This window comes from Corapipo altera, unplaced genomic scaffold (genome assembly GCF_003945725.1).
Source record: "Corapipo altera isolate COAL_440 unplaced genomic scaffold, ASM394572v1 22, whole genome shotgun sequence".
Taxonomy (NCBI): domain Eukaryota; kingdom Metazoa; phylum Chordata; class Aves; order Passeriformes; family Pipridae; genus Corapipo; species Corapipo altera.
In genome coordinates, this window is record NW_020884886.1 from 2,267,616 (window position 1) to 2,293,586 (window position 25,971).

At 37.0% G+C, this 25,971-nt stretch overlaps 1 protein-coding gene across 1 annotated transcript in view; it reads right to left on the bottom strand.

Moving 5' to 3' along the window:
• SORCS2 (sortilin related VPS10 domain containing receptor 2) overlaps positions 1-25,971 on the bottom strand; it is a 543,833-nt gene that overhangs the window by 89,843 nt on the left and 428,019 nt on the right. Inside the window, 4 exon segments of the mRNA XM_027642785.1 lie at positions 2,987-3,105; positions 5,267-5,331; positions 13,632-13,705; positions 18,350-18,514. Coding sequence (XP_027498586.1) covers positions 2,987-3,105; positions 5,267-5,331; positions 13,632-13,705; positions 18,350-18,514 — 423 coding nt within the window.

The window sequence follows — 25,971 nt, forward strand, 5'->3', positions numbered from 1 at the left end:
AACAATATTTCACCTTTTTTTTCACATTTCCCCTGCACAGAAGATCAGCTACGTAATGGCTACTTAGTAATTTTCACTAAGCTTATAAAGGTTGGCTGCTTTGAAGAAATGCATTGGTCAAAAAAAAAAAGAAAGAAATTAAATGAAATGTCAAAAATTTTTCTCTGGTTGCCCATGACAAATCAGATTGTAAAACAGAAGCATAAAAAGACTCATCTTCTTTCTCTGACTTAGGAAATCCATTTAAAATCCTACCCCAATCTCACTGTTTTTCTCCTCAACTTTTATGTTTAAAAAGGGAATCTGATTTGGAAGACAGCCTATCCTGAAGCATACAAACTTGATGTGGCTTGGTAAAAATAGAATTGATGTATGACAGCAGGTCCACCTGCCTGGATATTTTAAAGATAACAAAGTATTCCAAAGCATTTAATACTGTAAGCATTTTCACTCTTTCTTTAAACCCATTTCAAATGTGATGCCCTTTAGGAATGTCATTTGTTAAATGATGATGGATCAAACCAAAAGCCTCACCATTTGTTTAACTAGTGTTAAGTGGCAATCTTACCTATCTTTTCATAGCCTTCTTTTAAATGCATTTTTTTTAATTTCACTCATTTTAAATGACTGGAGATGATGCAGGGCAGAGGAAAATTGGAGTGGAAGCACCCAGTGATATCAAGCCTCACTGAGATTAAAGGCTAGTCTATGCTTAAAAACAGTGTTGAAACTTTAATCTCCTACTAAAATCACTCTGAAACTGTCTGACTGACATTGCAAACTGGAAAAAAAAGGAATACTAGAAAGTTTCTGATCTTTGTGGATACAGTTTCTGATCTTTGTGGACATACTAAAGAAATGGGGTTGAGATCATCCGCAAAGATGGTAAAAAATCTCAGATTTGGGACAGGTTTAGCAGTGCAGACCTGTAATGCTCCGATCTACATTTGCACAGCTCAGGGCATTTGAGCAATGCCAGAGGCAGGAAGACCGCCTCAAACTCTCCTCCCCTTTTGCACAGATGATTCTGTCCCATCCTCTCTCTGGCAGGCAATGCTGGGGATATCACAAGGAGTCCCTAAGTGTAACTTATACAGCAATATTTTAGTGTCATGATAAAAGAATTTCCACATGGTTTCAAAAGCATGCTGTTTCTCACATGTACAGCTGCTGTGAGGTTTCACTGGAGCAGGCAAATACTGCATCACACCTCTGGGGTGGCTGCACTTCAGATGTGACTGCAGGATCCCAGTTATCTTCTAACGTCCAGTAACTGGGTTTACAGTAATTGGCTAACTGCAAACCAATTTAGCAATAAAATTTACATTACATACTGAGGTTTAGTGCAATTAAGTGCCAAAGGAAAAGACTGGAGATGTTTCTCCTTTATGTAGAACACATGAACATCTCATCTACTGGCACTAGCATGTGTCAAATCTACAGAGATCACATTACCAATGGCATCCTTTTGATTGTAGCAACTGTCTGTTACTTACATGTACATTTCCACATTGCACTTCCATTTTGTGTCTGCTCATGCCTGGTATGAGATGGAATAACAGCTAAAGATGCAGTTGTACAAGGCATTCAGCAAAACAAAATGCTTGATGAGGAAGAAGCCAGTGTTTTGCTGAGCACAGCAGTCTGTAAGTTCACATGGTGAGAAATAGTTCTCTCTGTCTATACACCATGGAACGGATTTTAGAGTGTGCCTGGGGGGAGTCACAGATAATAGTACCTTTGAGCAAAATGAGTGCTACGAGTGTTAGATCTGATACGAAAAATGCCTACTTTAATCCAAAAATTCTTTCCCAAAGCCATTTTTTCCATTTCCTTATAGTGCTAATTGTTCTAAGCCATGCAGACTTTTGAAACCACTGCGCCAAACAAGAGGAGGACAGATCCTTTGTGTCCCTACTAATTTACAGATCTTTGTGGAAGAGCTCTAAAGAGGGAAAGCTGCAAGGAAGCCATTCTGATGTACACTGAGGCAGTGGTGGGGAGACCTATCCATTGTCACAATACTGCTTTCCTGCAAAACTCAATGAATAGACAAGCCTTGCAGCAAACAAATCATATCAAACTAAGGGAAAAATGACAGCCAACCACCAAGGAAAGCACAAGCAACTTCCCCAGTAAAATCTAACAAAGCAAGGAGGACATAACGGTTTTTTGAGAAGTTTGCAGCTTTGGTAGATTCAAATCACAACCAGTGCCAAGCACATAAAGTTTTCAAGTGTGCCTGAGCTGTACTGGTGCCATAAGCCTGACAAAGTTCCAGCCCACATTTCTGCACACAGGCCCTGTAGTTTGGGAATGAAATAACCCCAATGTAATTTGGACCACCATGACTTGTAGACATGGCATTTAGGGCCATGGTTTAGTGGTGGACTTGGCAGCGTTAGGTTTACGGTTGGACTCATTCTTAAGGGTCTTTTCCAACCTAAATCATTCTATGATTCTATACTAGTTTGCTCCAAGATCCCAGCTATGACCATTTCACTCTTTTGCTTCCTAAGCACAACCATGTAAGTTCTTTCCTGGCAAAACCTCTTCAGAGGAAAATCCTTATGAAGAAGATGTGCAACCAGTCTGTCAGTGGTTCTCCACAGATGGTTTTATCAGGAGCCTTTTTAATCTTTTTGTTCTACCAAGGTACTAGAAAGAACCCAGAAGAGATTGTAAGCATAAGAACAAAAGGGTTGCATTTTGCTTAACACACAAGAGTATTTATAGAAAGCAACTTTGAACCATACAATCAGCTTGGAAATTTTCATATAGTTAAAGGGTAACTGGTTGCACAAACTAAAGATGCTTTTTTTTTTTTTTAATGATAAAGGAATTATTTGTTTCCTGTAAAAATTCATAAATTATCATTCATACTCTGGAACAGGTTTCTCCCTGCTCCTTACGGTGTTGCTGCACTATTATTTAAAATTTTATTTTTGATTTGAGAATAAGCTGTCTCTCCCAAAAGTGGCAGTACCTGAAGAAATACGTAGTCATCCTGCACAGTCAGGGAATCCCGATCAGTACCACCAGCAAATGGGACTGTCATTGTCTTATCAGAACAATTTTGAATCTGGCAAGTGATGTAGCGATAACCTGAGGGAAGAGAGACAGAAACATATGACAGGGCTATCAAGGGAAAAAGAAGCAAGCGGTATTAAATGTTATTCGTGTAGAAAAAATGCTGCCTTTGCCAGGTGAGTTGGTTGTAGAATTATTATATTAAACCCTCATACAACAGTTTTTCAATCTCCAATGTACTGAGAATATATTAACTGCTTACAGTTCAGATCATTCCCTGGAGGCAGCCTGTTATTATCCAAATGTTGCTGGTCCAGAGAGATTAAGGGTTAGATGAATGAGTCATTCATGGGTGGGGATAATAGAAGGAGCCTCTTTTCTCACTTAACCTATGCACAGAGCCAAATTATTCACTTGGAGAAATGGCAGCCTGACACAACATAACTGAAATCAATAGATCAACCCCAGTATAAAATTGTGATGAATGAGAAAAGAATCAGACTTCGTTTAATAGACAGTGTGCAGAATTTTAAAGGCTATTTTCAAAGCTCTGTACGAATGTGCAGAGACACTATTAACATGCTATTGGAACTGCTCTGTTGGGGCAGGATTTCTATATTCATAATTAATACTTTGCTGAAAAAGCCTGGACTGATTTATAATCAGTGGAGGCTGCAGCCTTTCTCTTCCTCTCCAGTTAGCAAGGACTATCCTCTATACCTGGGTTCTTAGAAGAGCACCACTGCATCTTTGATACAATCTGCTCTTATCAGAGAGAGCAGAGCCAACAATTGTATCTTACACCAGCTGTGGCTTAAAGACCTTCTCCTAGATTCAAGCTCTTGTACAGCTCAGCCTTCGTCACAAGCTTCTGAGTACAAAGTACTTGAGTGACTTTTCCAAGCACAGCGAGGAAAATGTTATATACACAGTCTTGTGTCCAGATCGCTAATTCTACCCATGCTCCATTTACAGCATGAGGGAGAGCAAACAATGCACCCCCATGTCCTTCACTACTTTTGCAGTGTGATAGGAAATGCATTCCACACTTTAATGACTTTTAATTAGACAAGGCCAAACCAGTATACTGGATACAATTATTTTTTTTAAATCTGAATGTGTTTAAGAGGCAGTTAGATTCAATTCAAGTTCTTCTGATTATATCCAAATCATCACTATCAGGACATCTGACCAAATGCAGCAATGGACCATCTGAAAGTCTTGCAGATATTCATCATTCACATCACAAGAGTTATAGCTCTTCATCAGATAGGTAGTGCAAAGATGTTGTTTCCATTGAAATCAATGGCAATGCTTGTACTGACCATAAGTGCACAAAGTCAGTTTGTTGAGAACCCAGCCAGGAAATACATCATTATTCTTTTTCTGCCGCTTCTGTTTAATAAAAAACCTAAACAAACCTTTCCATAAAGGTCCTAAAAAATCTTTTTACACTGACTCTAAAGAAAGCAGCTGAGGGAGCTGTCACTATGTCTCAGAAATCTCGCTTCTAAAAGATTTAGAAACTTTGTCATCCAGCTTTTAACATGGCAACTTTGATTTTTTTGATAGGGCTGAAACGAAGAAAAGTTACAGGATTGGGACAAATTAAACTGCACATTCTTTACAACTCATTTTTAAGATTGCACAGGAACTTAGATGATCAGATTCAAGGAATTACATTACCTTTAAAGAGTACGATTGGTAACAAGAAACTACACCAGATTTTGGAATTGTGGTGACTCTTCAGTACAGCACATCCTGACTACCAGTCTGCTTTTTCATTTATTTTTCTTTTGAAGACTCAAAGTATACTGGATAGTGCAACATGAGGAAATTCTGGGAGCTGGTGGTTAGTGCAGTAGACCTGACATATGCAATGATTCACATAAACAGACACTCAGTACTAACACTGCATTGCCAGTTTTATTTGCAAATTGGGAAAAACTGTTCAATGTTTAACTGCCAGAATAAATTGCACCATTAATGGACATTTTCAACAGAGCATAACATCTTGACGTCAACTCATCTTACAGGGGAAAACAAGTAGATTTTAAATTATACTATACTTTTATATAACAGGGCAGTTTTGCTGACTACATATAAACAGAGAAAGCATCTGACTCGTACAATTTCTCTTTTGACTAGTTTTAAAAACAATCTGAAAAGTACCTCTAAAACAAAGAGAAATTACTATACACTAGGGTATTAATTGATAACATTTTCATTTGCATACCTCCACTGGGGTCCTGGATTTCCATATGAACTAAATCAGGGTCTGCATCAACTCCAGCAACGGCCCTGAGAACATAATATAATCAAATTATGTAGAGCCAGCTACAGAATAGTAATTATGTGGATGGAAGAAAAGAGAGGGTTTCATACTAACCAGCTTTAACATTCTAGCTGGGAAATTGAAATAAACCCCATTTATAATGTCCCATTACTAACACCTAGAAGGAAATTATTTTTTCTGTACTTGACAATGTTTTCCTTAAATTTCTTTAGAATCCCTTTTACTAACCCATGGATAAAAATAGGGTAAATTGGGAAAAAAAAAAAAAACAAACAGAAAAAGGTATGAAATTGGAAAAAAACCTTCATAATAATGAATTGATATATGTACACACAGAGATATGCACACAATCACAGGCTCTGGCAAGCACTGTAGCATCTTTTTACAATTACATTTGACATTTGAGACTAAAAAGCAGATTTAATGCTAAAAAACACTTAAGATTCCTTTCTTATTAGAGATATCTTAAACTTGACACACAGTTTCCATAACAAATTGATATATCTTTGGTTAGTATACTCAAGAGAAGAGTAGATTCCGCTTTGACAAAGAAAGTGAAGAATAATTTCGAGAAAAACATCCTGAGAAGGAAATTCAGACAGAATTGATCAAGGTGCAGTTTAACTCTGAAAAGCTATAATGGGAATACAGGCTGATTTTCTCCTAATATCTCTCATGTCAAATATGCTCAGCCAAAAGATGAGTTTTCTACCCTCAGGGCTTCCATCCCAACCTGGGAATGGCAGCCCCAGCTGTGCTTTTTTCTGGCCCTTCTATTGTCATTAGTCAGGCAGATTCTGCAGAGAAAGGTTTGAGCTGACAGTTGTGTGTCACTAAGTGAGGCAGAATCCAGCCCCACTCCCAGAGTCACATCACTCTTCCCAAGGCTCTTCACTGGCATGGCAAGAGTCCATCGAGTCAGTAGATGTGAGCTGAAGACAGGCAAAGGAGATACACTGAGTGATAAAGTACAGCTGGATGCAGATATTAAAAAAGCCCATTAAGATACTTAAGAGAAAATTATAATTTTGATACAATTATTAACAATCAAATGCAATAAAGCTGTACTTTGGATTGAAATTACATCATTGCTTAATTATTTTAATAGCTTAATTTATGAGGGGCAGTTAGACTCAGTAATTGGTGGCTCCTTGGGAACACAATCCAGGAGGACGAGACTGGATGATTTCCACTGCTGCATAAAAACCAGAAACAATCACAAATGCTGTTTTCCCCTAATAAGATAAATGATATATTCCCCTAATAAAAAAACGATGGAGAGGGTGAGGGATGAGCCTCTCCAACCCATAAGATGCCATGGAAACTTCAGTGGGATTATATTTTTTTAATAAATGCATGGAAAAATTTTGTATTTAATAAGAATATGGTCTCTCAAACACAAACTATTTTAGCATTTTGGAGGCAATACAGTAGGTCAGATAACATTTTAGAATCAGTGAGGTATGATAAGAATATATATAAGCAGAGGAAAGGGATGTGTGAACTTTTTTGCTGTGTGTGCTGTTATCTATCTTTCTAGATATCCACAACACCAAATGAAACCTGCTATCAACTCCACAGTCAGCAATTTGAGGGAAAAAAATGTTTGCTGAATATTTTACTTTTTGTGTTGGACCTCATGCAGCTGAACCACAGAAATTTTTAGGTTGAATTTTCTAAGGCTCAGCTTGCCATGCTAACAAGCATCAATAATGAAAAGGAAGTTTTTGGGTATTTCCGAAATTACCTCTTGTATCTATTATATATCACACATTATTTCATAAACAAAGTTTGAGGTATTTGTCAATATCTTTGCTTTCTCATCTTTCTTTTAACAGACCAGAATTACAATGATCTCCCTTTTACTGTGCTCCTCCTAACAGTGGCAGCTGACACAAGTAGATTCTAATCTTGTTTCCAGTGTAACGTTTTAGAGCAAGAAGATGTAGCTGATTTGTTTTAACTAACATTTCAGAACAAAACTTTCCAATCCAGACTATGTTTCTTCTTTAGACTTTTATTTGAGTAGATGTCAATAACTCACAAGGAAGGGTTTTTTCCTTAACCCAGCCAGGAAAATAATACCTCTTTCCACCTGAAGTTCAGACATTTCCCCTACCCCTTTTTTAAAATTATCCTTTACTATCCAGGCAAAGTTACCTCTAAAAGGCAACTCCTTTATTCCTAAACCAGCTGGATCACCTCCCACAGTGTCCACTGACTGTAAAGAAGGTTTAGGATGACAGGTCCATACTGCAGTTTGACAAGCATTTCTTCTCAGTGCTCTACTAGATTATATCACTCCACTCTGTGTCCCCAGTCTTGCTTCTACTTTGTCCCACTGAACTTGCATTGGGAACTGTCTAATCTAAAGGTGACCCTGCAAAGATGTAAGCCACCAGGCTGCCAAAAGGAATAATCACTAAGCTATATCTGTAGATGTCTAACTTTACCCAAGTCTAAGTGAGTGATGGTGGTGCACCTCCGGAGTTGAGATGCATGCTCTACGTGCAGTTTATCCATTTCAAAAGGCACAAATTAAGCAGAATATTTAAAAACTACGACTTGTGTTTTTCATTATTCTAATTGTACTGATGAACTCTAACAGCAGAGACTCTGTTTACTCAATGGAGACATTACACCCTTAAAGTCTACTTTTGAATGTCAGCTACTGAGCAGTTTCTGAACTCTAAAGTCCCTTTATCCAGCTTTACAAACACTTAGGAATAGCCCTTTCTTCTTTTATTGAAAAAAAGACCAAATCTATTACAGCTGCTGGGAAAATCTTCAGAAGAGAGTATAACTAATATAGAAAATTTGAAGCTATATCCCTGAAAAATAAACTAATCTCATTTCAGTGGACTCCTCTGCCAACAGCACTTAAAAGATAATACTGTTATTTCACTTGTGCTTAAATCATGAACCAAAGAGAAAGTTGTATGATACTCTGCAGGCTAAACACAGTCTTGGTCCCTCTGCTCACATGATACAGCCTTCTCAAAACGAAGGGCAAACAAGGTACATACGGGGACACAAACAGCATATGATCCACTTAAACAGAAAGCTCAATTACGTGTTTTTTTTTAATATTGAGGGAGAAATGCAAACCAACATTTTTTTGCATATTCATTTACAAACTTGCTACTACCAGAACAAAAATGTATTGTGCCAGTGTGAGGACTGTGTCCACACATCCATTCACAAGCACAGTTTTACAGTTACCTGGCTGGCTTTAGGCTAGGACTTCTTCTGTCTTATAAAGCAGAGATGCAATAGATCCTAATAATCTGACCGTTTCTTCCTTTTTGGTTGACACTTCAGCATAATTTTTTTTTTCCCCAATAGAACAAGCACTTTCTCAGGAACTATCTATTTTTCTCAATTTCAGTAGGGTTTTTGGTTTGGTTAAAATTCCCCCACTCTTTTTCTCACAGTACTTTGCAATGAAAATGTTCACACCTCAGCAGTCTGGGACCATTTCTTTATTTAGTTGTTTCGTTTAGGTAAATTCAGGGTTTTCTGGTATATGTTGTTTTAATGTTTTGCATTCAGCCACTGAGTTTTCCAATTGAATTCAGACTAACTTTTAGATCAGACAAATCTTCCTCTAGGAAAAGAAATAGTTTTTGACCAAGTATACTGTGCTGGATAAAGCAAGTGCAACACATACCAGCACTTCAGATCACATAATAGTGTGGTTATAACACTTCAGAATTAAAATAGCCTGACTTGATTGCAGGGTGCTGCAAATACAGGCAACCTCAATATGCTTCTTCCCTTTCCTGTGAACACAAGGTTCCATTATCTCCCTTGTGCTTGTCTGACACCATGTTGAGCCTCTTGGGAAAACTAGGCCTGCAGAACGTAATTTTAGAACTTTTTTGAGGGATTAGTTTTCCGTTTCTTAAATCACCAGATCATGTCAACAGTTGAGCACTAATCCTGCAGAAGAAAAGCAGCAAGAAAGCTGCCATTGGTGGCACAGAGGTGGAACTGCCACCACCCCGGTGCAGCCTTTGTGTATGTCTAACCTCAGTTATGTTGTAAAGTTGCATTTACTAAAACACAGTGAGAAACAGGGGGAAATCAGGGCACCTATGTTTCCATTTGGGCCTGTATTTGATCTCCTGAAGGATACTGTGAAGCCCTTTCTTATGCATATGGTTTTTTAGACACCATGTCTCTGCTGCTACTTCCTTCTCCGGTGGAGGACTCCTCACACTCTTCCCCTGCTCCATCATGGGTCCCTCCCACAGGATGCAGTCCTTCAGGAACAGGCTGCTCCAGTGTGAGTCCCCTGTGGGTCACAAGTCCTGCCACCAAAACTGCCACCAAAACTGCTCCAGTGTGGGCTCCTCTCTCCACAGGGCCACAGGTCCTGCCAGGAGCCTCGTCCAGTGTGGGGTTCCCAGTCTACCTCAGGCATTCATCTGCTCCACCATGGACCACCATGGACCACCACGGGCTGCAGGGTGACAGCCTGCTTCATCATGGCCTTCACCAAGGGCTTCAGGGGAACCTGTACTCTGGCCACTGGAGCACCTCCTCCCCCCTCTTCTTCACTGACCTAGGTATCTGCAGGGCTGTTCATCTCACTTATTCTCACTCCTTTCTCTCACATCTGTTGCACATTTTTTACCCTTTCTTACACAGGTTATCACAGAGGCAATACCAGCAGCACTCAGCTTGGGCCAGCAGTGTGTCCCTCTTGGAGCCAGCTGGAACTGGTTCTGTCTGACACGGAGGCAGCTCCGAGTCTCTTCCCACAGGAGTCCTGAACTCTCCTGCTACCAAAGCTTGCCACATAAACCAATAAGTTACACACATCATCACACAGACAGAAACAGAAACAAAACCCATTGCAAGTGATTAAGTCAAACTTAAGAGTAACTGCCCACACAGATTCTTGGCTTCCCACACAAGAGCCTCTCACATGAAATTCAATGCTAAAGGCTCAGTGAAATCCTCTTTGCATTTCTCTCCTTCAGGGCATAACATCACTGAAATCCCCTCTTTCACCTGACACTTGAATAGCCAGGAACCCACTATGCTTGACATAAACGGGTATGGCTATGAGGGATTATCCTTATGGGATTTCAGGATGAGAACAGAACTTTGGTCTCCTGAGAACAACTGCTCTATCCAAATAAACTCATCATTTTTTATTTTTATGTTCTCACCTTTCATGAAAATAGAGAATCTGCAGCTAAAAATAAGAGTAACAGATACCCATAGCATAGGATCCCCATATCCTAGTGAGCTGGGGATAAAGCATTCCTAAGGCTCTAGACAGAGTCATAAAAGAAATGTGTCAGGCCTAATTCTCTGGTAATTACCAATTCATTACTTACTGTCCCGTGGTATATTAGTGCTGATGTAGACAGCTGATTCACAATCTATTCTTCGCTTATGTATTACTAAGTTCTATTTTGAGAAATCAAAAGGATTTCTCAATGGTGCATAAGCCTTGGAGACTGAGAAGAATAGCAGCAGAGCCAGAGGAATGCCAAACTGCACTACTCTTTCTTCTTCCACATAATAACCACTCCGTTTTAAAAATGGGTTTCGTATACAAACCCAGTTATATACCATGTGATAGGTGGGTGTTTAATGTTTGGCTGGAATAGGTCATATCTCTTTGCATTCCCTCCTAAAAATGCATCAAGAACTGGAAAAGGTATTTATAAATGATGGGTATTATAACATCCCTTAAACAGAAATTGTCACACTGGGGCCAGTGGAGTTCGTATGCTGAAGTAAAACTGGCCACAGCAATCAAAGTTTCTTAATTATACAGAAAAAGAATCTTCTCAAAATTGAAAAAATAACATTAAAACATTCAATGTTAAAAAAGGGGGGGATTTTAATCTTCCTAATTAATATTTACACAGATATAAAAGATATATATTCTAAACATTGACACAAAAACATTCTTTTTTTTAATCACAGTGCTACTTAATATCTTATTTTATCATTAGTTGCAAATCTGCCTTTCATGCTTTTGCCTTATAGCACTTTTGTTTTTAGAATAGAATAAACTTTTTCAGTTGGAAGGCACCTACAACAACCATCTAGTCCCACTACCTGACCTATTCAGCACTGATCAAAAGTTAAAGCATGTTGTTAATGGCGTTGTCCAAATGCCTGTTGAACAGGCTTGGGGCATCAACCACCTCTCTGGGAAGCCTGCTTTGCCTTCTAAGATGCGAAGAGAAGGCAAACTCCTATGAAGGATTAGTCAACTTCCTTTTCCAAAAGAATAAATGAAACAAATAGGGAAAACAGCTAGGATGCTGCTAGAAAAGAGCACGCTGCATCACAGATAGGAAGCAAATATTCTGTGCTTCTAGAGATAGTATAATACACTTTCCATTGATACCAATAATATTTTCATTAGTTCCACTACCATGAAAAATCAAATTCCACATATTAAATCTGCAAAGCTGTTTAAGAAATGATTGAGAACAATTGAAAAGCAAATAAACCCCAGAAGATGATATTAATACATTACTTATAAACCTACAGTATAAGATCTGAACGTAAATATTTCAAATACTCTGTCTCTACTGACCTCCCCTTAATACAGATACATATCATATTCCATTAAATTAATTGTATTAATATTTTCATGGAGTAAAAAAAAAGTTTTTTCATGAAGCGCATGAAGATTTGGCTGTTTCTGCAAGCACAGGAAAAAAATTGTTTTTACAAAACACGTGAAAATATTATGACTGATAATATCTGTAGTTACCAGGCTGGAATAAAAATTTTAGGCTATATTATTGACCTGAGTGGTAAAGCTTAATTGAAATCAAAGAAAAAACATCTGCTAAGGATCTGCCCAGTCAAATGTTCTTGGCACAACCAGCCCGTATCAGCAAGAGACATGCCCTCATTTATCATGAGATGTACATGAGAGAAATGAGTATGGTCTATACATATAAAAGAGGAAAACAACCCCCTAGAAAATATATCTAATGCCTATAAATGTACAGACTCTTAGAATTTATTATTCCTATCTGTGAAGAATGTGACATTTATGAATAACCACAACTTTGAAGTACTACATTGGAATTATTCCTATCAAAGATCCAGGACACTTTCCTGATTGTATCTGAGTGATATAAGGAAACATAAGGATTCTGAAACAGCAAAATATAGACTTCTAATTAAACATGCACTTTCTGGGTTTAATCCTTAGATACAGAGAACAATGACAGATTATTTGAGTTGGAGAAAAACTGACACATATTTCAATGGTTTGCTATATTTTTCATAATTTAAGTATGCTAAGTGTCAGGTAAGAAAAACACCATTAAACAAGCCTGTGAGAGAGAGGCTTCCACTTTTATTTCTACCTATTAATGACTTTATTTGTTTTAAGACTTAATGCATTTATAAAATGAAATTATTAAAGACAGATAACCACATGCCCTCGTGATTTACATCCTATATAATCTTGCTAGGGAAAAATTGGTTATAAGGTGGACATGACCCATGGTGTTACTCCTTAATGATTATTTTACTCTTTCACATGGTACTTAAGAGACCTGAACTAAAATAAGTCATTTAGGGAATGCAAGTGTCTAGCAGATTATAACTCATTCTTGTAATAAAAAATACATACTTACGCAATGAAGTAAAATGTGAAAGGGGCAATTGAGTGTGAGATGGACCAATTTTAAAAGTAAACTAATTAAAACACTATCAAAAGTTTAATTTTGGTGTAAGAGAAACTATAGACTTTTCAAACTAATTTCATTTGTTAAAAAAGGGCATTGACTTACTTTTCAAACATTTTGTCAACCTGTTTAAATCACTTCTTAAACATTTAGGGAGACTGCACAATATTTAAGCTGAAAATGAAATAATTTGATATATGTGTCCTCAATAAAGGACAAATATTTTTCACCAGTTTCCTTATTAGTGCAAGTTTATATGACTCCAGTTAATACATATGATCCAATCTCTCTTAAAAAAATGTTATAGATTTTTCTCTGCAAAAAGACTGCTCTCCTTTCTAAAGATCCATTTCACCAGTAAATGCAGAGCAGTTTCATTCAATATTGCAGCTTTCTTTACATCTCGGTCTCCATAGATCCAGACCTATAACCCTTCCATGTGATGATATCTGGTATGATCATTGGTATGAATTTGCAATGGAGAACACAGAAACACCAACATAATCTGCAAAAGATGCCAGGGTTCCTACTATCCCACCAGTATCTCTGGAAACATCTTTCTTGATTAGAATGAAATACTTTTGATCTTCATTTTATTATTTGAAAAATAACAGACTTCTTACCAAAAAATATGATCTTTAGAAACTCGTTCCTGCAGAAGGATCCATTTTTTGCCCAAGTCAGTAGATACATAGACCTAAAAAAAGGGAAAAAAAGAAAAAAATGAGATGATAGGAAACTGCTAATATACATCTTCAAAGACAGGTCCTATGTCACTATTAAATGAAAGATTGTACACCAATTAAAAAAAAAAACAAACCAAAACAAACAAAAAACCACCAAAAACAAAAACAACAAAAACATTACCAGGAACTCTGTACAATATTTTTCAGAGTAACAACCTTTCATGGAGAAAATGCTTTGAAATATAATCTATAATTTAAAAAAACTCCGTGACAATGTCTTCTTATTTACCACAAAAATAATTAACAGTTCAGCTGTGGTCAAATTCTTTTTTACATCATCATTGTTACTCAAGAAGGATGGTAGAAGGGTACTTCTCTTCCCATTCATTGACCAAAAAAGAAAAAATGTTCCATTTATGTCATCAAAAATATTAAGTCAGGAAGTCAACGGATTTAAAACTCTGCTAAAATAGGACCAAAAGATATTAGAGAAATGCTTAGGATATTTGATGAGGAGAGATGTACGTAAGGGATTGTTTCATGGATACCAATTTGTGGCCCATGAGAAGTGTTCCCTCAGCAGAGAGGTAGAAGATGGCCTGGACAGGGAGGACTCCAGTTCCATCTTCCATATGAATAATTCACCTCTGGTAAGAAAACAAATGCTAATGATATCGATGGATATAGAGTGCAGATGAAAGTTGTTTTCCCCCAGATTAAAGCGGGATATAAAATAGCTATTAAAAAATCACTCTCCTTTAGCATTTGCCTTCATTATGTTTCCTCTAGTTAAAATAGGAAGCTTCTATCAGACTTCTAATGAGATAGATTTAAAGCCCCCCGCTGTCTGCATGCATTTCTTATTTGATCCAATTTACATAAGATGGGTTTTCTCTTGATATCTCTAATAAGGAAAAAAAGGCAAGTAAAACTCCTCTGGTGTGGGAATAAGTCACCAGTTCAGACACTGATTGTTCTGGGGGAAAGTGTCTTATAAGGACTAGTAAGGAATGCTTTTGTTTTAAAATGACAGGTTCAATGACAAGAGATTAAAAAAACCCCACTGTTATGTATTATGTTCTACTACAGAAAACCAGCAATATTAACATATATAAAGAAAAAGGTTGAGGTAACTTAGTACAAACTCTATGGATAAATTTACTGAAGATCAAACTAGAGAGAAAAGAGTATTTCCCAGAGATAAAAGAGTATTTCTGCATTTTCAATGGCTTTCTTCCATTCCGCACTCAATTACAGCTGGTAGACCACAGTTAAGAGTAGGAAACTACAATGAAGATTCAGATTGCTTACTTTAGCATTGACCCAGTCAGTGCACAGGGAAATGATCAAGGACCAAGAACTCTTCATCTTCAGAGCTAAATGATGGGGCTGCCAGGCTCCTGATTTGCCTACGTTTCTCATATTAGCTTTATCATGTGGGTTAGGATTTGATGTAACCAGGGTATTTTATAGCATATTCCTCTGAGCAACCTCCTGGGAGGTACAAATGTAGGCTTTGAATGGGCTAGACCGTGCAGGATGAAGAACCTAAGCTGCTTACCTCTTCAAACATTTGTCACCACAGGCAATACAGAAAAGATAACCATTGGTTATACCATCTTTCTAAAAGGTCCCCGCTCATCCAGTTACCTGCCTCAGCAGACTGCTTAAATCTGGGAGAGATAATCACTTAATGTGCTACCCTAACCCTGGTGTCTAAGCTGCAAAGAAAGCCAAGAATTCAGAGGTTCCTGGCAAGAGGGTAAAGTGTTATTTAGGATAAAGGACAACACTGGCACGTGAACAAAGAGATATAGTTTTGTCATCAATGAATTTCAGAAGAAAATGAAAGAAGATTCTTGCCTTTAGAACAGTTGCCTGTATAGTAGGGGTCAAAAAATACTAAATCTAACATACATTCCTCCCACCCCCCAAACCCAAACTACCTCCTTACACACACATTTAAGATCAAAGTCTGGGAGTTTATGAATGAACAGTTTGGCTTACTGCAGGGGAAACTCTGGTAATCTTACTGTGAGGGAGAGAGAAGTAGGACTAATAAGTCATATTCAAACAAAATTTTAACTGACACAGTATTTGAAATAAATAAAAAAATAACATGTAACTAACTTATGTGCATATTGAACTATCTATAGTAAAAAAAAGTGACCCATGTGTTCTGTTTTTCCACAGGGACATATGATAAAACTACTAAATGAGATCAGATACAGGGTGAAAATAGTTATATCAGTGGACAGCTAAAATCTTTGGCTTCAGCAAACACATCTAATAGATCTTGTAATTCTGTTTATTACCAACCATGTAATAAGTGTGAGGAATCACATAAAAAAAAAAATTGGAAATACTTTTATGTTCTGCCATTTTTTCATCCTTTCAGCTTCCAAATGAACAATAAAAATCTACAGCATCCCTGACGAGGTTTAAAAAAAATCTACAAACATTTATGTACACTCAGCAAACAACTGATTGTTCTTCATTATAACTGAGGAGTAGCCAGAAAAAGAGTATATAGATTTGAGGCAGTAAATGGATTAATCCAACAACATTGACTGGATTAGCATTAATTTATAGTGTCAGCTAGAGGCTAGAGCTCTATTTAAACAGAATCTAGGGTTCTGAATGAATGAACAATGTATATTTTGCACTATGAAATAAGCCCTAAATGGAATCAAAAGTTGTGAAAAAGGTTGTGATGCTGCAGTAGACAAAGAAGCCTTGCTGATTGCTATTTATGAAAGACTTAGTACAGTATTCCTTGTAGTCTCCAAAGTGCCTTTGTAAGAAATCATTTGAGTAACAGAAGATAATGGTTTCTCCTGAGTTTTAGATTGTGTTACATTCTGATACTACTTTTCTTTTAGGAAAGGTAAAGTTACTCAGCTCAAAAATCTAGAGTACATTTGTCTCCTCAGGGCAACTTCAGATCAACACTATCTCTCAAGATCATTGATTTTAGCACAGTGACCTTTTCTTGTGTCAAGTGGCAATTCTGATTTTCAACTCCTTCTATGCCAACATCATTTTATCTTCCTCTCCCTTCTAGGCCAAGTATATCAGATTTTATACAAAATGTAAGCAGTTTACTGACCCAGTTACAGTCAAAGGCATCCTTCATTCATACACATCTTAGGTAATGATGTAGGAGTTGTTAAGTAAGTCTTCGTGGTTGACTCCTTTTAGTGTCATATTGAAAGCCTGAGAAAAGCCCATCAGATTACCTAACTCTTCCTGCTATTCCTGCAGAGTAATTTTTTGTTGAATATTTTGTAGGGGTTTTTTGTCCAGTCACATTTAAGCACAGAAAACAACAGTATCACTCCTTTCAGAAGGCTATCCAAGCCTAAAATGCCCAACAATCTCCCTAACATGCTTAATTCATCAAAACACAAACCAAATGCTTCATTTTGTATTTCTGCCACCTTCTCTCTTCTGACAAATACTTCCAGCCACTTCTGGGCTGGTTAGCTTTTCAATAGACTTCAGACTCTTATACTTCAGTGTTCTGCCAATCTGTAACATGTAGAGTTCAGTAATTATATCTACCATAAGGAAAAAAAAGCCAAATTGAAAAAGAGGTTTTCATAACATAGACTTTCTATGACTTCAGGCTTCCCTGAAGTATTTTATTTACATAATATGCATTTAAGTTATTTGTAATTGTGTTACAATACCAAATTGAAGCTAAGTAAAATATTTAGCATCATCTATGACTTAGTTTGGTTTGTTCTGTTTTTTATTCTAGTTCTATTATTATTTGCAAATGCCTGTAAATATGAATTGGTTTGGGATCAGCTATTAACTTATATCCCAGGAAACATCCCAAAGGATGATCTAACACCACGGGAATCAGTGCAGTATTTGGCTGCAGCATATGCAAATTTCTCTGACTAATGTCATCACTTAAATATACACCTTCTGTGAGGTCTGACCACTTTAAAACAGGAGTAATGATGGAGGTGAGTCAAGACCACTACCAGGACCAGAATTACAGTGAGTTTGCAGCTGCAGTTTTGGCACCGTGAAAAGGAGATGAGATGAGCTACACAACCCCCAGTGCTTAGCCCAACCCATCCAGAAAAATGACTTTACAATTTAACCAAAAGAAATCTGAAAACAGTTCAAAATTTACGAACACAAACAACTCCTGAATCTGACAGTGGTATAAACACATCATAAGAGAGACAATTAGTCTACATTTCTACTGATTCCCCAAATCCTATTGTGCTGTACGAGTATGCAGTTTATTTTGTATGACTTTATTTTACATGGCATGAAGAGCCTTTGGAGGCACTATTTCAGCTTCATTAACTTTCTACTATACCATAAATTTTTTATGCTCACTTTCTAGGGAGGAGCACATTTCAGAAGTATTATTTAACTATATTATGCAGGAGGGTAAATATTCCCAATATCCATATCAACTGAAAATGCCAGGATTGAAATTACCATAAAAACAAAGATTTGGACATGAAAATAATTAATATTTAAATAAAGCTCAAAACCACTACATGATTCCCTTCTGGGCAACTGGTGTTTCATAAAACCCAACACCAATCAGCATATCAAAAGTTTTTGTGTCTTCTTAACAAAGAAACTCTTGTATTTCAAACAAATGCTGTATCTTCAAGCTTTACCTTGCCTTCCTTGGTGTAAGCAAGTATTTTATCTTCTTCTTTTGGGTGAAAAAGGAGGGTTTCCACAAAGAAAGTAATGGGTTGTTTCTGGAAAGTGGCTCCTTCATCTGTGCTTATGAAAAGGCTTTGGTCATGGTCATTGTGGGAAGAACTTACAAGAATTATCTAAAAGACAAAACCAACAACATACATTCAGAAGACATTCTGAATACATTATTATACATTCTATAACAGAAAACACAGCCCTATTTTTCTTGTGTAAATGTCACATTTTGTACATACCTTAGCTACCAAAATTCTGTGGACAAGAAACTCAAAAGTATCTAAGAGTTAAGGACTGCAAGATCTTATTAATCTTGCCTGACCAAATCTATGAATGTTAAATTCTATAACTTCTCTGGCAAATTACACCAAATTGATCATGCTCCTCATCTCTACTCAGAATGAATGCCTTGGATTTTGGTGCTTTTGAAAGGTTCATGAGGCCACATGAGAAAATCTCCAGATTTACAAAAAAAACCCCAGCTAGTAATGACTCATTTTAACATGTCTGTATAAATACACCTCTTTGTCTAGTGAGGCTACTAAATGTAAAAATAATCATTGCCATAATTATATTAGGTGAATGACTCAGGAGAAAGAACTAGTTAATAATATCTCTCCACTCCTTCACCATTCTCCTCTTGCTGACATATTTCGGATTAAAAGGCAATTCACTTCGATGCAGAAAAATATGCCAATAAATTATTTGCATTTCTTTCTCAGGTCCAAATTATGTCTTGACTCAAACAAAGTAATATCTTGAGTTGTGTCCTTATGTGACCTTCATGTCAAGCTTTCAACAACAAAGTTCTCCCCACATAATTCAGTCAGAACTTGACTCTTTTCAACCTTTTCACCTTTTGGAGTCAGTCAGCATGTTATAGCATGGTTCTAAAACTGCTAATATGAGGATCCATTTATGACTGTCTTTCCAGATCAAACAGGTCCACTTGGCATTCAAAAATGTGCCTTTATCAACTGATAGCCTGCGAACAAAATGAATTTTCACAGTCCAGCTGGGCTCTCTCTAGCTCACACTACAAAAACAATTAAAAAAAAAAATCCTGAAATCAAAATGCATTTAGAATATTCAGCAAATGTTGCAGAAAACACCACAGAATACTGATCACTGTGATATAATGACTGTAAATTGCTTACAGAGATAAATAGCAATGAGTTATGCAAACAGAATTACAATACTGTGAATACAGAGAAGGAAAGAGATTAGAAAAAACAGTATAATTTTTATGAAGTCTCTTGGATGAAAGCTGAAGTTAAAATTTTGAAATTTCAAATGAATTATGCAGATATGACAGCTGTATAAGCTTTTACTACAATTGGTCTTGGGGGAAAAACTATATATACAACATTTGTAGATGCTCCAATTTGACAGGTTACTTAAGCGTGTGCACTTGTACTTGAAGCACATACACAGTTTCACTAATTTCTGAAGGGCTTTTGTATACCTCAAATGGGGAACATATTGAAGTACATTGTTGAACAAGAGAGAGTATTGCACATACTTCAGAGTTCATGGTCCACTGCTGAAATCTCACACTAAAGCATATATTAAGCCAAATCTAATTCCATCAGCTGTGTGACTAGGTCACTAAGAAGAGCAAAATAATAACCCATCATGTTGCTATAATCTTGAATTTTTTAATGATATAATTTACCCAAGAGCAGGAACAGGAAACTAACATTTTTAAGCCTCTGTAAATGACACCTTCACAAATGCCATCTCTTATTCCTACTGTATCCAATGGCTTCCTGTCTCTTGGGAAGTGCTTCAAACAGGGTCTGTTCAATTTATTACTATCTACAGTCCACCAGCAGCTGCTGGTGGCCTCGATACAACATTCAAAGATTCTTGTAACACACTCAGTAGGTTTTCTGCAGAGGGTATGGCATCAACCTGAAATGGAATGTGGCTGTGATGTGCTGCCCTGTCCCTTTGCTTGCATCACAAGGTGGAGTGAGGAAGCTGGAGTGCCCAGCATGGAGATTTGTACTTTCCTTGCCAGATTCCCGTCTGCAACTCAGGCTCAAAATATCTATTTTACCTGGAAATAGATAAATCCAATCTATCCACCTGCTGAGAGAGCTACATAATGCTCACTCCTGTTGGTTCATGACCAGAACACAGACAGAAGGATCAGGTTCTGTCCACAAGCAAGGTTGCAATGTGAGCTCCACAATTCCTGATGAGCCTTGTGTCCAGGCATGTCCTCGTATCTGAATGCTGGCACAAAGCTGGTCCTGAGCTCCATGCTTAGGTTGCAGCATGTACAAGCTCTTCAATGTTGTATCACTAGAAGCAGTACGGTAGTAATTCCATATGGGAAGCTTTGTACCTTTGGACACAGTCTTTTAGTGCAAATAACACTTTCTGTAAATACCATTATACTCATTATGTTCTGTTAATATTTTTAAAAAGTGTACAAGACAACAAATCAGTATGGAATAGATTCCAGAAAAGACACAAACTGCACTTGTACAGAGCAGTAATCTCTGGACTACAGTGCTATTGTCTTGGTTTTTTGGTTTTTCTTTTTTTTTGTTTTGTTTTTGTTTGGTTTTTTTCCCTGATCCTATAAATCTTACACTTGCAAATATACCAAAATATTGGCTTCCAAATAATAAAGGAATGAGATTCATAAAATTGGGAGTGGTTTTCACTGTTAATGAGGCTTAAATATAGGCATGTCTAAATTTCATAATGTAGATCCAACAGCATCTTGTAGAGAACATAATTTTAGAAACTAAAGTCAAAAGAAAAATGCTAGCTATAATGAAATGCAAACACACTGTGATATTTGCTAATGCTGTCCCTCAAAAAATATTATATGCCTTTTGAAGTTAAAACTATCAGAAGAAAAATAGCCTAAAGATTGTAGACTTCTAAGCATATATGCCAGGGTCACTAACTATTCTTTTATTCACACACACATCATAATTCATTTAATGAAATATTTTTCAATTTCACACAGTGTTCTGATTTATATTCCAATAGTTTAAACTGATCATTATGTATCAGGCATACAGATTTCCTTCCCACAGCTAACACACCGGGCGCTCAGACTTGCCTGCTGGCTAACACTACTTATTTAGGAAAATGCTCCAGAGTAAATATTGTACCCACATTAAATGCTTTCCATATCAAGTTTTATTTACTTTGTAAGTGGAACAAGTAGCAAAACCTTCCTGCAAGCAACTGATGAAGGGATGCAACTGGGACATACTATCAGGAGAGCCAACTAGCAGTGATTGCTGAGGGTTTTAACTCAAAATAAACAACTACTTCCCTGAAAAACTGTGTATTCAAAAATCAGAACAGATTTTAAGCACAGCTAAATTTCAGTTAAGTTTATTTTAAACAACTTTTTACATATAATCTGTCCCCCTGTGAGACTCTCCTAATATTTTTTAGTAAATTGTAAATTTTATATTATGCTGTTTATCTCTGACCTCACTACTTAATCTCCCATCAGTTAAATATGAAACATTTACACGTGTATACATTCACAGCAGATGTAAATCTACAACTCCCACAAGTTAAGCACAGGTGAAAAAATATTTCAAGGAGATAAACAACACGATGAATTGTAATGAAAAGGAGTAAAAATAGTATTTGTAATAGATGAACAAGGAGGAAAGCAAAAAAAAAATCTAATAAAAACAAAGAATATTCCCTTATGCCAACACATCAATTAAACCATTCCAAAGCTAAAGAAAAGTCATGCTTTTCCTCATTTCAGGAAAAGTTAGGGAGGCAGGAGTTAATAGAAAAACCAAATAAATCTGAAAATAACATAATTAAATCCATTTATGTAATCTCCCTTTCAGGACTGATTGGCCAATGTGCATGTCTAACCATTCTTGCTATGAGTGGAATCATAATCTGAGGCCCAAAGGATGAAAAGATTCTGATGGCTTAGGCTACAGCACTTTGCGTATCAGACTTCTTCCACTGTTACCATGAAGACTTGGAATAATCATAGTGATTACTTGGGAATCTTAACTGTAGATTTGGCAGCAATTCAAAGCTATGCTGCAATTTCAAGTGGCAATAAACAGAAGATATTAACATGCATCATTTCCAGTGTCTGAAATAAAACCCTCCTCCCCTCAGTTTAGGTCTAATCAAAATTTAAACTCAAGACAAATTTGATCTTAATCAGCACTTTCTCTAAAACAAGGCAATCTTCTAACATATTACAATTGTGATATCTCTTTCAGCTTCAGCAACTGGTCTTAATTTTAACTGTAGGTTTTATTTTCCTTTCTGTTTTGCTAGTATTAAAAAAGGAAAAAATGAAAAGGCAAATATCCATGATGAATGAATTTTTAGATTCACAACATCTGACTTGCTACAGGAGATTTTTGCAGTAAATGGTGTGAGAGACACTATTTTTTAATTTTATAATCCTACATAAGTTTGGAAAGCAAGGCATCTCATATTCCTCAGCATTCTATACTGACCTCGAAGGAAGAAACTTCTTTTGGGCAGAGTAAGAAATCAAAATATAGAAACTTTTCATTTAAGCACACAGTAGACATGTGCTGGGAAGCCAAGCATGCCCAGGAAGAACCTAAACCTCCTCAGCCACCTGTAGTAAGCTGAACTCTGGACATAGAGGACTCAGTTATGGGGATATAATCCTAAAGAATGCTGGTCGCACTCCAGCAAAAACCTTAATGATATGAACTTACGAGTTCATTCCCACTGAGGTCAAATAATTTCATAGAACACTTCCAGGGATGGGTCATCAACAACTTCTCTGAACAACAGCTTTTCCAGCACCTCACCATCTTCACAGTAAAGAATTTCTTCCTAATACTTAAACTAAATCTACCCTCCTTCAGCTTAAAGCCATTAAGAACATGCAGTGCTAATGTCTAGATGAAGGTTCTTAGCTAACGTGGAGACAAGGCTGCTGGGCACAGGGTATCACCAAACTCCCGGTGACACCATCACATAAACCTGCATTCCCACATGTGTGTTGAAAGAAAATATTGTTTGTGCCAGTAAGGCCAATCTCAGGGCAGTATTCACAGAGATTCACAGCACTGCAGTCACACCCTCAACATTTTTCAGATTAAATAACTCATCTGTATTTCTTGGTTTTACAATTTATGTTGTTTATGTGTTATTAGATATACTTGGTTGATACAGAAATTACTAAAGCTCCTGATCCCATTTGTAAATGAGATGTTGCTTCTCAGGCAGCATTCATAAAACACACAAGGTGAACTGCCAAGGGTTATGATTTTTATCTTGGATGGTATGAAAGACCTGATAACTCACGAGTGGCAAAGCTAAAGAGTTTAATACAGAGTGGTAAGTTTAATCTCAGAGTGGTAAGAAACAATATCTAAAGAATCAATCCAAGATTATTCCAAGCAGAGAGCAAAATAAAATGCCATCCAGATAGCAGCATAATCTTGAAGATCTTCCCTAGAAGTTGCAATACAAAATCACTCCTCAACAAATATTAGTTATTAGTCAATTTAACACAAAATCACTCCTCAACAAATATTAGTTATTAGACAATTTAATAAGTCAGCTTTTATGTGCAACTGAATTGTGTTGAATATGTATAGAAATACATGTACAGAACATGTACATACATGCCAGAACAGTATTTTACTTTTCATGGTAAATATTCACAACTTCCTCTAGAGTTCTTACTTTCTTTTGATGAGCCTCTTTCAAGCTGTCACACAGAAGTATTTTGAAACAGTAAGTGGTCTCTAAGAGAACCACCATAAGAGAAGGGAAAAAGAGAATGTTAAGGATGACTCCTGGGAAATTTTCACTACAGTAATCATGTAATCTCAGGACACAGTCAGAGGCCATCTGAAGAAATCCTGGTGCAGATAATGGAAAGCATGTATTACAGTTTCATCTCCCTTGTGTTGTGGTCAGCTCATTAATCATTTGGAATATCACAACTGAAGCTGTAATATTTTTTATCTACTACCAGCAACTTATTAGGCACTTCAGGATGTAGAGTGAATATTTCGAGGTCAGGATCTCAAAATAAGCTGGCTAGCAACTGGAGCAGATGGCAACATGTGAGAAATACTGAAGAGGGAATGAACATCAGAGTTAGTACCTTAGCAGAAAAATGTGTTCAGAGCAACTGGACAGAGAACAATTGGCTCACATCGCAAGTAGGCAAGCCTGAAATAATATAATCTGATTATGAAAGAAAATAGTTTTGGAACAGTTGGTTTTCTTTTAGGGCATTCACTACAATGAAAACAAGTTTAAGAGTGGTTACATATCGTAATAATGAATGCCCACAGAGAAACACCTACAGAAGTTCTGACAGATGTTGATGAACAGACTGAAAATCCTGCCCTGTTGCATTTGTTGGCAATCTGTATGTATCTAAATCTGCCAAGTCTCTTGAACTGAACACCTCAAAGGTGCTGATGATGCCAGCTCTCTAGGGGATACCAATTACAGCTCAGTTCTTCTTCCTTATTTAGAGAAAGGTAGGTTATGCAAGCTGATCATTACCTCTTCCTCCACAGGAACAAATCTCATCCACCTACAACCTGCTAGAACCAAAAAAATTGTTGCCACTTGACTAGCATGGCAGGCCAAATTTTCATGAGAAATGTTCTCCTCAAAAACATTTCAGAGTAGTAACTTGTGTCACCAGCCTGAGAATTCTAAACAACTGGCACACACTAAGTGGATCTGGCATTTCTGCAATATACTGAGCAAGGTGTGAACATGCCAAAGGTCGCAGCAGAGGGAGAGGAGAAACAGAATTCAACATCTTCATAGATGGTCCTTTCTTTAATAATTTTTCTAGTGGTATTTGCACCTATCTTGCAGAGTTAAGATATTTGCATCTTGCAAATACCTACTAATTTGCACCTATCTTGCATTGTTTATCTTCTGCAAAATACATTGGTACTGTTATGAGCAAGTAGTCATTAATAAGTAATACCTTTAATATACACAGTGGATCTCTTAGCACAGGTTGAACTTGCACTGAGAAGAATAGAAGCTTTATTAGGTACCTAACGTTGACATAAAGAAATCTAATACTATTTGTTGCAGATACTACATTTTTGGGGGGTTTCTGTCTCAAGTAAAAACAGAAGAGCCCTTTGGTCTTCCTGCAAAGTTCAGTGTTAGCCTGGCTATTGCTAATTCTTCAGCAAAAGTGATCATTTAATGTACCCTTTGTACAGGCCTACATCTAAAGTGACCAAAAGTTAATGTTGAGATGCTCTGAGGGATGATCACCATATTGATATCTTCACATATTCAAATGGTTTAGTTTAAAACTATGCAGTCCGGTATACCAAGAACTGAATCAGACAGTCTTTTCCAGCATGTTCTAAATCAGCAGTTTGAGAGGGACAGCACTGGGGAAGAAATAGTGCCAATTCTTGTCACAGCAGGGGATTGTTCCCTAACCTGGTTTTATATTGCCCATAAAATAAGAACATTTTCTGTGTCTCAGGGAAAAAAAAGGGAGTTGAATTACACAGCAGAGTTGGGCAAGTTTCACTGTTTCTCACCAGTATCTCCACAAATATTAGTATTTGCTGGA